Source organism: Nomascus leucogenys, chromosome 11 (assembly GCF_006542625.1).
Source record: "Nomascus leucogenys isolate Asia chromosome 11, Asia_NLE_v1, whole genome shotgun sequence".
NCBI lineage: Eukaryota > Metazoa > Chordata > Mammalia > Primates > Hylobatidae > Nomascus > Nomascus leucogenys.
This window is the reverse complement of record NC_044391.1, coordinates 93,240,792-93,257,287: the sequence shown is the minus strand read 5'-3', so window position 1 is coordinate 93,257,287 and position 16,496 is coordinate 93,240,792. Positions and strand designations below refer to the sequence as shown.

General features: G+C 39.8%; 1 protein-coding gene across 2 annotated transcripts in view; it reads right to left on the bottom strand.

Moving 5' to 3' along the window:
* Positions 1–16,496, bottom strand: part of FNDC3B (fibronectin type III domain containing 3B) — a 361,800-nt gene that overhangs the window by 260,714 nt on the left and 84,590 nt on the right. For both annotated transcript variants that reach the window (XM_003256464.3, XM_003256465.3), the window contains exon 3: positions 7,911–7,986. In XM_003256464.3, the coding sequence (XP_003256512.2) occupies positions 7,911–7,986 (76 nt within the window). The remainder of the gene's footprint in view (positions 1–7,910; positions 7,987–16,496) is intronic.

Below are 16,496 nucleotides of genomic sequence, written 5' to 3'. Positions count from 1 at the left end.
GGTGCGAGAGTGAACGGCTGTTATTCAAAAGAAAACCAACAACTAAAAAACTACAACAAAATTTACTTTAAATTCACGGAACACTGGACCCATTGTTTTAGCTATAACCCCATATCTGAACAGTATACACATTCTTATAAATCTTCATCTAAAATGTTTGAACTGGTGCCATTACCAGCAACCCTATGAAAGCAAGTCTATCATAAATAAGCAATGAAAGGGAGACTAGAATTTCAACTGATTGCTACAAGTAGGAAAATGAAGTCATTGCCCACAATTAATCATGCCATTTGGGGGTGGGGGGGGGGGAATCAGCAAAGCTGTGTATACAACTAGATAATGATGATAATAATAATAATGACACTTATAATGGATTATCCTCACAATCCTATCAGATAGGTACTATCATTGTTCCCATTTTAAGAGCGGAAACTGGGGCTAACAGGTTAAGCATTAGCTACCAAATGACCAGGGATTCACACTACAGAGCTGTACTCTGAGAACTCAACACCAATTCATCTTAAGTCTGATGACACAACATTGGGTGACAGTTTTATCTAAGGGTTTAACATTCCGTTCTTACGTAAATATAAGAATAAACATAAAAATCAAGATAACTGAGACAGGAAGAAGGAGAAAGGCAGGAAGCAGCATATACCCTGAGTACCTCCCTTGAGAGGGACTTAAAACCTCCTAGGAAAGCAACATAGCTTGGTATTGATGTAACCCAGCCTCATGACATTACACAATCCCAGCAAGATGACAGTTGCATGTACAATCACAGCCATTGCTCTCATTCCTTCCATAACCTGGACTTTCTGCTCTGGACCCGTCAGTATTTTCTGGGCCTGGTGGAAACCACCTGCTGGTAAACTTCCAGTTACTCAGCAGCAAGCTGCCTTCTGTAAAGGGGTTTCTCAGGTCAGCGTATGGAATGTCTATTTGTAGCAAATAGCTGTGCATCAGTCCATGTTGAGAGGAATTGCTAACTTGTCATGTGCAAAATAAAGCCCCCAAACATTTCAGAGATCAAGAGTACTCCACAAAGCTGAAAGTAATTTTTCTTCAATCTTTCTCCAAATTTCATGTAAATCCAATCATGGAAAATGGAAAAATCTTCTAATGAAGCAAATACATATACACACACATGTAAATATATATTTGTAGTATAGACACACACAGGTAAAAATCTGATTGGTCTTGAAGCTAACATTTAAGTATCATAAGGTAAGCTGGAAAGTTGGTAGAGTAATTCAGATTTTCCTAGAAATTCTGACTCTCTTGGCTTAGAGCCTCCTGGGAGGACTAACTCTAACCATATACAGCTTTGATCAATCAGAAAGAAAGATGGCCATGATGCTAGGGCTAGCCTTGGCAAATGACTTGCTATTTTCAATTCTAGAAGATTTTCCAAGTGAGGCGAAGTGTTCACAATAACATTTCAGCTTGTTAGCAATCCCTCACAAATCCACCAAATACTAAAGAAATGGGTTTCGGCCAGGCACACTGGCTCATGCCTGTAATCCCAGCAATTTGGGAGGCCGAGGTGGGAAGATCACTTGAGCTCAGGAGGTTGAGGCTGCAACAAGCTATGATCTGATCGTGCCACTGCACTTCAGCCTGGGTGACACAGCAACTCTGTCTCAGAGCCAGGTCTTTCTTTTTGAGACAGGGTACCCTGTCTCAAAAGAAAAAAAAAAAATGGTTTTCAAGGCAGTTTCTTATGTAGAAAACAAGCTCCTAAAATCCTAATCTTGTAATAGGAAGAAACATTTCCATTTGTAACACAGACATTTTACAAACAGTCAAATAACAATTCATCCAATATAATAAAAGTTGGCAAAGATTTAGAATTTAATGCATTCATGTTACAGTAATTTTACTTTCAAATCACCCAAATATTTTTTATCAAAAAACTGGTTGCAAATTTAAGCCAAGACAGAGATTCACTACAATCTTTGAAAACAGGCTTCATTTGCAACAGGTGCTCTTCCTGGGTTTTAAGCTAGTAAAACAGGAATTTATCATTTATATGCAAAGTATGTATCAAAGGGAGAGCTCATATACATGCTTTGCTTTTGAAGTTTTAGTCTACCTCAGTTTGCAAAACCAAGCTATGACACCATTCTTGTCATTTCACAGTAAACAAAGCAAGAGACAACCCAAATTCCCTAGGACCTGTCATAAAATTCTTAGAAAGAATGACAGGTCAGTGTTTTAATGTGCCAAACAAGTCTAATAAATGCACTTAAAGTATCATATAAGGAAAAAAAAGTAACATTAAGATCCCAAAAGTATCACATAAGGAAAAAAAAGTAACATTAAGGTCCCTGTGACATTCTGGATGCTGAGTCATACATGGAGGGGCGGGGGATGGGAGACAAATGAGGAAATTCAGAAATGGTGAACAGCTCTCAATGGTGTCATTCACAGAGCCACTGGGCAGAGCGTGGTGTTCATCAATGATACAGTTCCCACACTCACTGAGGCAGGGGGAGAATTAGACACAGAGCTGAAGAAGTCTTACGGAGAACAAGCAAGAGTGGAAAAAGTTTCACATTCAAATAGCTTCAAAGCTACAGCCATCTCATAGTAGTGCCCTCTTAGAATTCCCCTTTGACCACGCATTCTGTTGTCATTTAGTCATTTCGAGGTCTCTATTCACTTAACACAAGTTAGCAGATTAACTGCTATGGTAAAAGATTCCTAAATTATTTTGGACCAAAACCATTAGCAATTAAGTATCTTTAAATATTACTGTTTACTAAAATAATGGTGCTTCCTAAGAATTTTACTTTAATCAGTATTTTTTATCACCATAACACTCACCTATTTTCTTTAGCCTCACAATTTATATATAATAGTCTTAAATAAAAAACTACAGTATTAATGTAGGGTCATTATAAAAGTTCTTTAGAATTTAAACATATTTCTCTAAAGGAAACTCATTAACTTCAATTATCAATGCAATCTAGTATTTCAAAGTTCTTCTATCGAGATTTAGAGATGCTAAAAGCACGTAACTAAACATCTTTAAACTGCCATAAGAAGAGTAAAATTTAAAAGAAAAATTATCATGCTTGAATGTAATACCAGAGCCAGTCAGGAATCCAGTCAGTAATTATTCTCAAGCTGTGTGGCTGGGGAGCAGGGTGAAGATACACTGTTTCCTGTCACAACTGAATTCACATCTAATTCGAGAGCTAAGGAAAGGTTTATGCATATAACCAGACTGTGTAGTGCTACCTCTACCTGCTCCTCCAGAATTCAGGGAAAAGTCAGGCAGTAGTCTGGGAGAGCTCTTGAAAGAGACAGGCCTAAAGTCTTAAAGGAAGCATGATGTTTGTTTTGGCTGGAGGATTTTACAGGGAGCAGATAAAAAGATGGCATGTGTAGACAGGAAGGAAGGCTGCATTGCCAGCACCTCAGCCCAGACACAGATATGAAAATAATGGGAGAGACCCAAGTGTGCCCTCTATTAATTCCTGAACTGAAGAAAAGGCAAAATTCATACTGACTGCTAAGATTCTTTCTTCCTAACAATTAGCTCTTTATACACTTTGATCTGGCCAAGAGAAAATAAATCTTTTGTCTAGGATGCCATAGGTATAGGCTGACCCCAAGTGAGAATAAACTATGACCTTTTTTGGCCCCTTCAAGACCTATGATTCACGTTTTATGGGAAATATTGAGAAATATTCCATTAGAAATGAATCTGCGTTCACAGCATATTGTATGCTTCCTGTGTTTTCTTCCTTATCACCAAGGACATTCCCATAAAAACAAATTTTTTTTTCTTTTTTAATAGACAGGGTCTCAGGATAGAGTGCAGTGGTGCAACCATAGCTCACTGCAGCCTCAAACTCCTGCGCTCAAACGATCCTCCCAACCTCAGCCTTCTGAGCAGCTGGGACTACAGGCATGCACCACCACATCTGACTAATTTTTTCTTTTTTTGGTAGAGATGGGTCTCACTATGTTGCCCAGGCTAGTCTTTAACTCCTGGCCTCAAGCAATCTTCTGCCTTGGCCTCCCAAAGTGCTGGGATTACAGGTGTCAGCTTCCCCACTCAGCCCATATTCTTCTGTATTAGTTCGCTTTCAACTTCCAAGCTGCCTTTTAATGAGATCACAATGAGCTTCTGAGGTCTTTCTAATGGTGTCATAAATGTCCTATAGATAAAATTATCAGGCTAATAAATTCAGTTACAAGTAAAGAGGACTGACCTCATACAATGTGATTTTAAAGTTTCCAGGAAGGCCCAGCAACCAACTCCACTCCCTACCTGAAATCCCCACAAAGCAGTCCCTAATCTGAGGGCTGGTGTTAAAACAGCAAAGTTATTAGACTGACAGTTTCAACCATGGCATAATCAATGAGTACGACTTCAAAATTTCCAGGAAGGCCACCACCACGCATCACCTTCCCCTCAATTTAAAAAAACACCGGCCGGGTGTGGTGGCTCATGCCTGTAATCTCAGCACTTTGGGAGGCTGAGGCGGCCAGATCACGAGGTCAGGAGATCGAGACCATCCTGGTTAACACAGTGAAATCCTGTCTCTGCTAAAAATACAAAAAATTAGCCAGGTGTGGTGGCATGTGCCTGTAGTCCCAGCTACTCAGGAGGCTTAGGCAGGAGAATCGCTTGAACCCGGGAGGCGGTGGTTGCAGTGAGCCGAGATTGTGCCACTGCACTCCAGCCTGGGCAACAGAGTGAGACTCCATCTCAAAACAAGAAACAAACAAAACAAAACAAAACCACTCCCACCTGTTGGCCAGCGTTCAAAGAACAGAAGTAGAGTTTCGATCTCTTAAATCTCTAACAAAATACAAATATTCCTTTCCGAAATTTCCATTTCAATGTGACCATTTTCAGATTCCTTCCTAATAGGTTTTTAAATGACAAAGAACTGCCTCCCACTGTACCTAAGAGTCCTCTCCCATTGTCCTGAAGCTGGAACCCTACCTGGCCCCAATCAACAACAGCTGGAGCTGGAAGCCCCACCTGGAAGCTGAGCCACCCCAAATCTGAACCCAAACCTGATTTTGGGCAGAAATAATTTAATGAGTTCTAAACCAATACTCCCTGCATCACACTGCCTGCTAGTCACTGCTCAACCAGTATATCTCACTCCGTTAACAAAATGCTTGCCCCTAGCTTATTCCCAAGACTCAGTCTCCACCATCCACTTTTGTTCTGCAAACCATCTGTCTCATTCTGGTCTGGGTATCTAAGTACTCATCCTGGTATCCAGCTCAGAATCCTGTTACTCCAGGAACAGGAACTTAACCTTATTCTTGTCAAGAGAATGGAGTCCTCCCTGACATAAAGGCACAGAACAAGGAACTCAGGGCATCAGACATACCAGGGAAGAAAACTCGACTCTGCCTCTTTCTAGCTATGTGACTTTTCGACAGGCCTCAGCTTCCTTATGTGTAACCACACACTCACTAAAGGAAAGAATGCATAGCACAGCCTGAGATGAATAAATGTTAGCAATGGTAGAGATGACGTTGATCACTGGGACCGTGGGGATGACACAGCAACTTGTGTTGGAATTTACAAATACACTGCCTATTGCCACATTTTATGTTGCTATATTCTACCCAACTGGAATGAAGCATTCACGAACTCATACTGGGACTCATAAAGGGTTTCTTATTTTTTGCCTGAGTGACTGCCTTTTATACATTAGTGGCAGTCAATGAGTCTGAATTTGGGGTTCAGCCTGCTGGGCTGACTTTCCTTCCAGTTTCTGCAGTTCATCCTATTGCCCCAGTGCTTCCGAATCCCTAGCAAAGCACCTGGATCCAGGTCCTAGTCCTCATTCCATCCTGTGCCATTTCAATCAATTGGGCCAGGTACCACACTCCCCAAAATGAAGATAACCTTAGTATCTGAGACTTCAGAAGAGAACAAAGAATAGGAAGCCTGGAGGGAGCCAAAGATAAATGGCTCCATAATTCTGTTTTGGTCAAAGGCATTTTTGAAATCACTGGAAGGAGTGTTAGTGTCACTTATCTCCAAGTATCATCAAGAATAAATACAAAGCTCCCTTTGTGAAGAGAGCAATATACTTGCAACATTTCCTGCAAAGTGCACCAGTTATAACATGGATTAAAAAAAGAAAAAAGTATTACATACATATATACACACAAAAAACACATAAATACACACACGTTACATACACACACACATACATACACACACTCCTTAGACACCAAAAAGTAAACTTAGGTGGAATGAAAGAGATTTTATGCATGTTCATCCACTAAGTGATGTGCTTTTATAGATTCTATTACACATACTCAGTTGTAGAGGGACATTATGTACTAGCCAATTAATGGGGTGCCAATGTTACTATAACCAGAGCTTAAATGCTTTCTTACTGAACTGAAAACCTCAGCTTCATCCCATATAGGTGACTTTCATCTCATTTTTCTAGTGTGAATTTTTTTTTTTTTTAAGATACAGGGTTGTAGGATTCTGAGGTTTTAATTGTTCACAGTATCCGTTTATTATAGTACTACAAATAGGTGAAAGACTCTATAGTCCATATTATTTTAAAATATTTCTTCTCTTCCTTGACATGAAGTTTCCCCATATTGTTAATCGACTAAGACTAGGTTTTGATTTTAAATGATTTAGAATTCCAAAGATCAATTTCTGGGACACAACAGAGAAATGCAGAGTAGAAATCATTAATAAAAGTGATTAAATAATTTCATATTAACTTCAATTAAAACTCGTTAGCCTTGAATCTTTAAAAATATACTCATTTCTCAAGAAATATTTTCTAAGTTTTTGTTCTTATAGATACAAAAAAAAAGTACAAAGCAACACGCTCTACTATTATGCAAGGCAAAAAAAAAACAAAACTGTTTCTATACAGCTTATTGTGGGAAACTGAAACTAAAGGGCATTTCCCCTAGTTTGTTTGTATATTGGTAAGCAAGTTCAGGTATTAATAAAGCCTCAGATTAGATTCCAGTTCAATTAGTAACCCAATACTGATCTCAATTGCATGCCATTTACCATTTGCCCCATAATCCCAATCACTGTCAAAAAGAGCTATCATAAACAGTGCCTTTTAACACTACAATGTTTACCAGCTAACAACAGATCTAGGTTGATCTTCCTACACAGAACTCCGTATGGATCAAAGTACCCACGTCATTTATTTCCAAGTGAACTATACAGAAGAGGCATTAATATACACACTAGAAGTGTGCTAGGAGCTGTAATAAAAGAACTACACCCAGAAGCCTTACCTACACCTGGAACTTCAGATGACAAGATTCTGAACTCTGAGCTAATCCTATAATGGGATAAGACTTTTGGAGATCTTGGGAGGGGGCATCTTGCATTTGGAAGGAACATGAATCATCGGGGGCCAAAGAGTAGACTGTGTTGGGCAGCCTCTGAGATGGCCCCCAATGACCTGCCTGTTGGTATTCACACCCTTTCATAATTTCTTCTCTTGAGTCTGGGCTGGACCTACTAGCTCCCTCTTGCCCTCTAGTTATTGGCTCTGAAGCCAGCTGCCATAACATAAGCCCCCTCCGCTTCTCCATGGAGAGGCCCACTTAACAAGTAACTGTAGAAAACTTCCTACCATTAGCCCCCTGTGAGTTAATAAATGTTGTTATAAGCCACCAAATTTTGGCGTAATTTGTTACTTAGCAATAACTAACCAACAGATACCCAATACAGATTTTACCACTAAAAATATCCTTTGGATAACATCATAATATATATTTGAGACCATGCGACAGAAAAAAAAAGAAAACGAATACCCAACATATACTTCACTTCTAGAAAATTACATGCAGACACACATAGAAAAACATTACTTCCTTCAAATAAAGAAAAAATCTTTGATTAGAATATTCACCAAAAATGTCTTTACCTTGAATGCACTGAAGTGTTCCATCCTCTGCTCTTATTGTGAAAGTCTCACCTGGATTAACTTGAACGAGAATAACCTGCCAAAACAACACATTAATTTCAGTTGAATACTGAAACCTCTGGGATTTGTCAAGTGTTATTACCTAAATTTATATACTAGACAGGAAGCATGTGGCATAAAATCTTTTATAAACACAAAACTTGGAGTATAAGTCTTAATTGGGGGTATGGGGGTAGGAGGAGTACATGCATTCAAATTTAGCTAAGTGAATTCTCCTGTGTTGCTTATGATGCTATCTAACTTTAAAAACTCCATTTGAAGAAAACTTTTCTTTGAAAAGCACAATTCCCTTTTCGCTTTCACAAATTTAGAAACTACAATTACAGAAGAAAAAAGACCAGAAACCATACTTATAGAAGAAAGATGCATCTAGCAATGAGGTTTTGACCTAACAGTGCTGCATACTGTTCCCAAGTGTCTATTACTGATCTGGTTATATGATTCTGTTGTGTGACAACAACAAAAATATTTACAAGAAAAAATTTTGTAAAAAGAATTATCTCTGTACAGGATCTTAAGACAATAATGAACAGTATTAAATAAATACTATAAATAGGCCCCACCAAATACCCAAATGTTTAAAGTCAATGTTTTACTTATATGAACATAAATATTTAATATTAGACAACTTCCAAGACTAGACCATGAGTGGTAATAGTAAAGTACATTCTGTCAACAGCCTGATAGTTTTATTAACAGTTCTAATCAAAGGATAATCAAAGGAAAAAAATCACTAATTGATATCTAAATACAAGTTAAAAGACATAATACAAACTTAAAAAACTATAGTTAGGCTGGGCACGGTGGCTCACGCCTGTAATCCCAGCACTTTGGGAGGCCGAGGCAGGTGGATCACTTGAGGTCAGGAGTTCAGGACTGACCTGGGTGAAACCCGGTCTCTACTAAAAATACAAAAATTAACCAGGCGTGGTGGCAGGTGCCTGTAATCCCAGCTACTTGGGAGGCTGAGAAAGGAAAATGGCTTGAACCCAGGAGGCGGAGGTTGTGGCAAGCCTAGATCACACCACTGCACTCCAGCCTAGGTGACAGAGCAAGACTCCACCTCAAAAACAACAACCACCACCACAAAAACTATAGTTGAAAACCACCATGTACAAGGCTAACCCTATTTAAAAAATCACCATAAAATTTCTAGAAATTGACAGGATGTCAGCGTCACATTCATCCTACAGTTATTGGAACAAGCCCTGTTCCTCCCTAGCTTGAAACTGTCAAGCATACTGTTCCCTCTGTCTGTGATGCTCTTCCTGTACTACTTCATCTTAGCTTACCACCTACCTTCCTCCACCCTCAACCAACGTCTATTCATCCTTCTCAGCTTGTGATACAGTGTTTGACTCTCAGGACAGGTCAGGTCCCCCACTATGTGTTCTAAATCAAACAAAAAAACCCGCTCTACTACTTCTTCCTAGCATTTACAACTGCAATTAATTAACTAAGCAATTATGTTAGTGTCTGCCTTTCCTTCTTTAATCTAGGCACGATAAGGATAACATCCAGCTATCTAGCCCCATGCCTGGCATAGAATAAGTTATGTGCTCAATAACTACTTTCACTGAATGAATGAAAGTCATAAAACATTAAAAAAAACTATTGCAAATAATTATCTTAGCTTAGAAATTAAGCTTTCATAAGATGCAATTTAAAAGTCAACTTTATTTACTGTATACACTATAATTTGTCTGTTTTGTAAAACTACTGAAATCAAAGCCATTTCATCTTTAAAAACTCAATCTTTAATATCCATGTATTTTGCCTCTTCTAATAATTCATTCAGATGATACTGCTGGAATACTAAAATTTTTTAAATCAGAAAATACATTACCTGGAAAAAACAGCATCATTCAGGGAAACTCAGACTAAGCTTCACCCCTGGTGCTTCTCATTATCTTGAATTATGACAGTTATTTCAAGGCAATTTATTTTTCCTATGTAATAACTATAGATAATCTCTGAGTTTTCAGTATTTAAATTATCACCAATGTAATCATACTGTACTGTTTCAAAAACTCAAAAGGAAATTCCTTCAAGATCTCTAGAATGATTAAAATATTTGTTTTCTCGAAAAGGAGCTTTTAAAGTCATTTCTTTAACATGAAAATCATGTATTTTTACATAAATATACAATATAAAAACTACAATGGAAGAAAACAACACTTCAATACAGACAATTATCCATGTCTTTTTAAAGGCCCTTAGACCAATTCTAGCATCACTGCAATAAAGCAAAAACCATTTGCTTTTGTGTTTAAAGCTCTAGGGATAGAACTGTAATATATGCCCATGGAATTAATTAGCTGGGGGAGGGGGGAACCAATGGATGCCAAGACTCTATGTCCTAGATTTTCTCTGACAATCCCAAATTCATATACCCTCTTCTACCACGCTCATAATTGTCAGACAATGTGTCCTGAATACCGGTTCAGAAAATACAATTCACCAGTATTACGGAAAGTCCCAGGCAAGAAAACGGATTTCTGAATTGGGACATGTCCGGACTGTCGTCACGTTATCTGCTTATCATATTGCACAAAAAGTGTCTGTAACAGTTCCTCAGCGGTCACTAACACCAGGCCAAACTTCAAAGAACGACGCAGAGGCATCCAGCCTCTAAGGTCCACTTATGCCTTCCCCCACTGCTTACTAAGTTCAATTCCTGACCCCCATCCCACTTCTTCAGGGACAAAGACGATAGGTAACGGGCTTTTAAGCATCCGACGAAAATACCTCCGTTCAAATGTTTAGTTCATGTAATTTTCACTGCTGCTGAGTAGCCATAGCAACCAGATTATAATCTACCAAGTTACCTCAGAAACCAGGCAAGTCTCTTGTGTCCCAATACCAATTTTTCTCAGTAGAGCAGAAGTCATTATTTAAACAAACCGTATTCATCTTGGCACTGAGGTATTTTAAAAGAAAGCATTTTATTATACTGAGGGAGGCTGACCACCTAGCTGTTTTCGTTGTCAATAAAGCAGAGATAAAAATAAGTTTGACACACACCAGCCCAATGACCGGTCCTGACAGCAGACATGAATGAGCTGGCGGCAGAAGGTCTTGCACCACGCAGCCCCCGAGGAGCATGAGTCACAACCTGGCCAACTCCCGGCACTTAACCTTTCCTATCATACAAGTTGGGCAATGTCTCTCTCTCCCCCTCCCTCCCTCCCTCTCCCCAGCCACAAAGCAGAAATATAATAACTGCTACAAGTCCTCCTTAATATAAAATGCGAAACAGAACATCGCTGTCCAAACCACATCATTTTTTGTCTACTCACTAAGCATTTCCTACTTTTCCAAAGTCAGCATTAAACTGATTCATATTGCACCATGTCTTCAGAGGAAGAAAAAAAAGACAAAGATTTTAACTACTGATATTTTTTTTTCTCCAGAGATCTTAAGAAGAACCATGCTAATCAAATCATGGGAGCATCCTCTAAGCTACTCTTGCTTCATCAGCTCTGTTTCAAAACCGTTAGTGCTACATGAACCAAGAAGCTGGAAATAAACAGAAGGCAGTTTATCAAAGTTTAATGAAAAATAAGTGACCACTCTTCCAAAATCCAAAGAAACAATAAAACAAGAGTTACAAGTAATACAATTGAGCAAACACAGCATCATGGAAATTCTTTGTCTAACAGGAGAACTGAAAGAGGGTGTAATCCTTTACAGGTATAAATCTAAAACTAACTCTGTTTTTTACTCATTAAAAGAGGAAAAGGAAGGCTACTTTTGCAATTTAAACTTTGGGTGGCTGATTAACCAGGAGTCAATAGTATCTAAGACTACTCCTGGAGGCAAATGTCTAATTTATGCCTCAAATAAAAAAATCACCATTCACTCAAATAAGCAATCAGGGTAATGTATCAGTCCATCAAAAAAGCTTCTGGCCAGGTACAGCGGCTCATGCCTGTAATTCCAGTGCTTTGGGAGGCTGAGACGGGGAGAATCGCTTGAGACCAGGAGTTCCAGACCAACCCGGGCAACATAGTGAGACTCCATATCTACAAAAATAATTGTAAAAATTAGCCAGACATGGTGGTGCATTCCTGTAGTTCTAGCAACTCAGGAGGTTGAGGCAGGAGGATCGCGTGAGCCCAGGAGGTCGAGGCTGTAGCAAACCGTGACGGTGCCAACTGCACTCCAGCCTGGGCAACAGAGCAAGGCTGTCTCCCAAAAAAAGCTTTTCCTGGGAGAACAGTACCAACTGACCAAAGGCAAAATATTACACTTGCGGCGTTTTTAAGCGTTAAATCCAATCTTCAGACAATCAAGATATAAACCATACCAGAGAGGAGATCCCATTTCACTTCTAGAGTTTTTTCCACTGGCCACACTTTGTGATGCTTGTTTTCATGTATAAATGAATACTTCTCCCTGGGAGCCCACATTTATGATTATCCAACAGGTATCTTTAAGGGGGAAAATGATACAATCTAAAAGCTGCAGAAGAGTTCCACACAACTAAGGATTCTATCCAGGAATACCTAATAACTTTAAAAGTGACCTTTGACTACATGAGAAGAGTACTACCGCCTATTCCTCATGCTACTATTTTCTGGTCACACATGCTCCCAACTCCCCAATCCCCAGCCCCACCCCCAAGATTCCCAATCTCCAAGCTCTTCCCAGGCCCCCACACCCAAACTGTCCATCCACACACACCTTTGAGACCCCAGTCTGTGTGCCACAGACCACAGCTGGCCTCAGGCAAAACTGAAAAGTAAGCAATATTTGTTTTTTGAGTCCCCTCTTTTCTCCAGATCAGGAAAAGGGAAGTGATGGGTGTGAATGCCCAATATTTATCTTTGTGGTAATAACACATGCAAAGAAAATGTCCTAGGATTAAAAACATAGCAAGTAAACTAGAAAGATCCTGGGAAGAAGATGTGAATGTATCCATTGCCTCATTTTGCTCACTGCCCTACCTGAAGCCTGAATCCAAAGCTGATTGAAAAATAATATACAATAACAGGAAGCCCCCAAGGGGACCTAAGCAAACACTGGGAACTCAAGGTCCAAGGGCACACATTGTAGGTGAAGCCCCCCTTGCTCAACACAACCCGTAGGATACATGGCAAATATGTTTTCCTGGGCTTTAGGACTCTTACTATTCAAAATAAGGAGCAAGAATATCCACTACTCCAAAAGTTTTAATACTGTTTTCTTCAAAGAATAGAAGGTTCAAAAGCTGTATCTTCGGCCGGGTGTGGTGGCTCACGCCTAAAATCCCAGCACGTTGGGAAGCTGAGGCAGGTGGATCACTTGACGTCAGGAGTTCGAGACCAGCCTAACCAACACCCCGTCTCTACTAAAAATACAAAAATTAGCCGGGCGTAATGGTGGGTGCCTGTAGTCTCAGCTACTCTGGAGGCTGAGGCATGAGAATCACTTGAACTCGGGAGGCAGCAGTTGCCACGGCACTCCAGCCTGGGCAACACAGTGAGATTGTCTCAAAATAATAATAAATAAAAATTAAAAATAAAAATGTGCTGTTTTTATTTTTAAAACAGTTAAAAAAAAAGCTGTATCCTCAATATCACATCTGTCTGTAAGATTAATTTGGCATGATGCAGGGTACTTTATCAACTCCTTTTTCCAGGTTTTTTTCTATAATGATTAAGAAACAGCTACCACTTATTGAATCTCTGTCATCTTCCAGGTAGATAGTAATTAGATTTTATAAGTGGGGAAACTGAGGCTTGAAGAAGACAAGCAACTTTTCCAAGGTCACAAAACTACGAAGTGACAGGAATCCAGCCATGTCTGACCAAAATGCATACTCGTCTAGTCCACACCACCACTTCTCCCCTCTACTAGGCGTGGTTTCACCATGTCAATTCAATATGGGATAATTCAACAAGACTGCTAAAATAAGAGAATGCAGTTAACTGGGTCAAAGGAACATCCCCAAAAGCAGGACAAGTTCTCTTCTAGGAAATAAGTGTTCCTCCCTGAAGCAGAGCCTTCTACCCTCAACTTCTTTTTCTTCAAATTCCTACCAGTGACAAGTCTCTCAGTTAAGTAAAATTACAGTCTCAAAAAAAAATTTTTACCAAATCTGCCATGTTTCATGCTATCAATAAAATCTAAAACCAGCCACTTCTCACCTCTAACCAGATTTTCTCTTTGGTAAACATTTGGGCTCTCCTTAAAGGTTCACCTCCCAATGCATTCACATTCTAGTGTCTGCTCAGCTTCTGTGTGTCCCGGCAACAAGAGTGACTCCTATAGGAATCCATTCACAGAAGTTCTGAAATCTAAGCCCTTTACATCTACAAAATGGTTTGAATTACTTGGAAATGCTTATAATTAAGATTATCATAACAAAAGCCAGCAATAAAAAGTAATAAAGTAACACCATAGTATGTGGAAATTTCCTATTAAGGGCTCAGAAGTCCAGGAAAAGGACCCTCTCCGGCTCAGTTTTCTGACCCACAAGCTGCCCTCTCAAAGCACACAGGAAGAATTAAATTCGGCCACCTTTTTACATACTTTTAAGCAACTAGTTTGAGACGTTGTCCATCATACAATCCAGGAAAACAGAATTTTACAGTTGGATACTCAAGACCATTACAAAGTTTAAAGAAGCTGTCCAGATTTAAGACTTCTAGGCAAACACACTAAAAATGCTCTTTTTAAAATGTAATGCTTTTAAGATTTTCCTCTCTAGATTTGAGTTACTAGAGCTTTGTTAAGCAACTGTTGGAAAGCCAGGCACACTTAGATTCTTGGTCTTGGAAGAACTACAGCTTTGAGGACATACACACACTGACTTGTATACATGAACAGATTATTCCAATTCTTCCCTCATTCTGCACCAAGTCCAAATTCAAGACTGACACTAGCCTCTACAGAGAGCAAAGGAAAAATGTGACAAAGATTTTCCAGCCAGCCCCGCCCCTCCTCCCGCACACCCTCAGCACATACAAGCACACAGCCGATTCTATGCACGCTGAATTCGGAGCCAGTTTATGCACCATGACATCAGTGCAGTATAATGAGCCAAGTTGAAACTCCATCTGGGACAAATAATGTCCAGGCACACTGTGACTTCTTTTGTTTATATACAGTGACTAAATATGTCTTGGTGGTAAATGAACTAACTCAAGATTTATTTCCCAAGGCCTCCAAAACGATATTCTGCACGCTGAAGCAACTCCCTGCCTCCAGTTCTTCTTCCAAGGCTATGCATAAGTGATTTTTAGCAGAACACATGATTTTTGAAACATATAATTAACATCTTCAGGAGAGTCAAAGTTCAAGCAGTCCTTCATCAATCTAAAACAAAGAAAACGAGGAACTCATGAGCAACCCGGTACGGTATCACCATTCATAGTAAAAATCTGCATGACACTTAATTCTGTATTCCCCTTAGAAAACGGGAAAAGTAGAAGCGAGAGATTAAAGAAATACCTGTGAAGCGAAGTGGCCATTTTCTTTCCTTTTGAAGGATAAACTTTGTTTCTTTCATTCTGGCATTACTCTGTAAATTCAGAATGAAAAACCACCCAATATGTTCAAATCTTACAAGGTTTTAAATTTCTGTAGTCTCAAAGCTGCCTCTAGGGTGATGCAATTTTTTAATGGAAATGAAGGACGGGGTTTGGGAAGAAAAGGCAGGCAAAAGGCCCTCTCCTAACTCCAGGGTGAGACTCCCATGGGGGAGGAACCTCTACTACCTCTACTATCTCTACCTACTACTACCGTCTACTACCCTTCCCTGGCCACCACCACCTCTCAGCAACTGCTGACCTGGGAGGGAGCAGCCCTCCTATTGCCAATCTCAAGAAAAGAACCATTCCCTAAGGAAAAAAGGGAGACGCTGCTGTGACCCGAACTGGGGCTTCGGAAGATTTCACTCCCAACTCCTTTTGCAAACACGAGCCTGACCTCCAGGACTTCCGACACTACCACTGCTGCTTAGTCCTCAATTTTCAGAAGCTGGGGAGCCAGAGGCACTGCCCCCTTCTGGAGTTAATGTGGAGATCATGTAAGATAATGAAGAGGAATGGCCTCTATAAAGTTTACAATTTACTACTGTGCAAAAACCAAGTCCCATCTCTCTCCCTAGCTGTTTACCTGAACAAGACTAAGAGAGGTGAGTCCAAGCCAGGCAGCTCCACCTTTCCCAGAAGGCAGGATCTGAGTTTTGGAAGAGGAGACAAGTGGGTTCAAATCCCAGCTCTGTGATGTGCTAGATGCAAGTACATAACCTTTCTCGCCTTGGGTTTGGTCTATAAAGATGATTGCTGCCTTACAGGGTGTGTAATTACTGGATGAAATCATGTGTGTAAGGGCTCAGCACCAGCCGCAGCACCTCGTAAGCCCTTCCCCAATAGTCACTAATCCTTCCCTCCACCTCAACAGGAAGAAAGAGATAAAAATATCCATTAAAAGCCACTGTTTCCAACAATTTTAACTTAGTGTCCACAGATAACCACTCAAGTAAAAGTTGAGATTAGGTTGGTTGAGACTAAAAGCATTCTAGTGATCAGCAGGCTT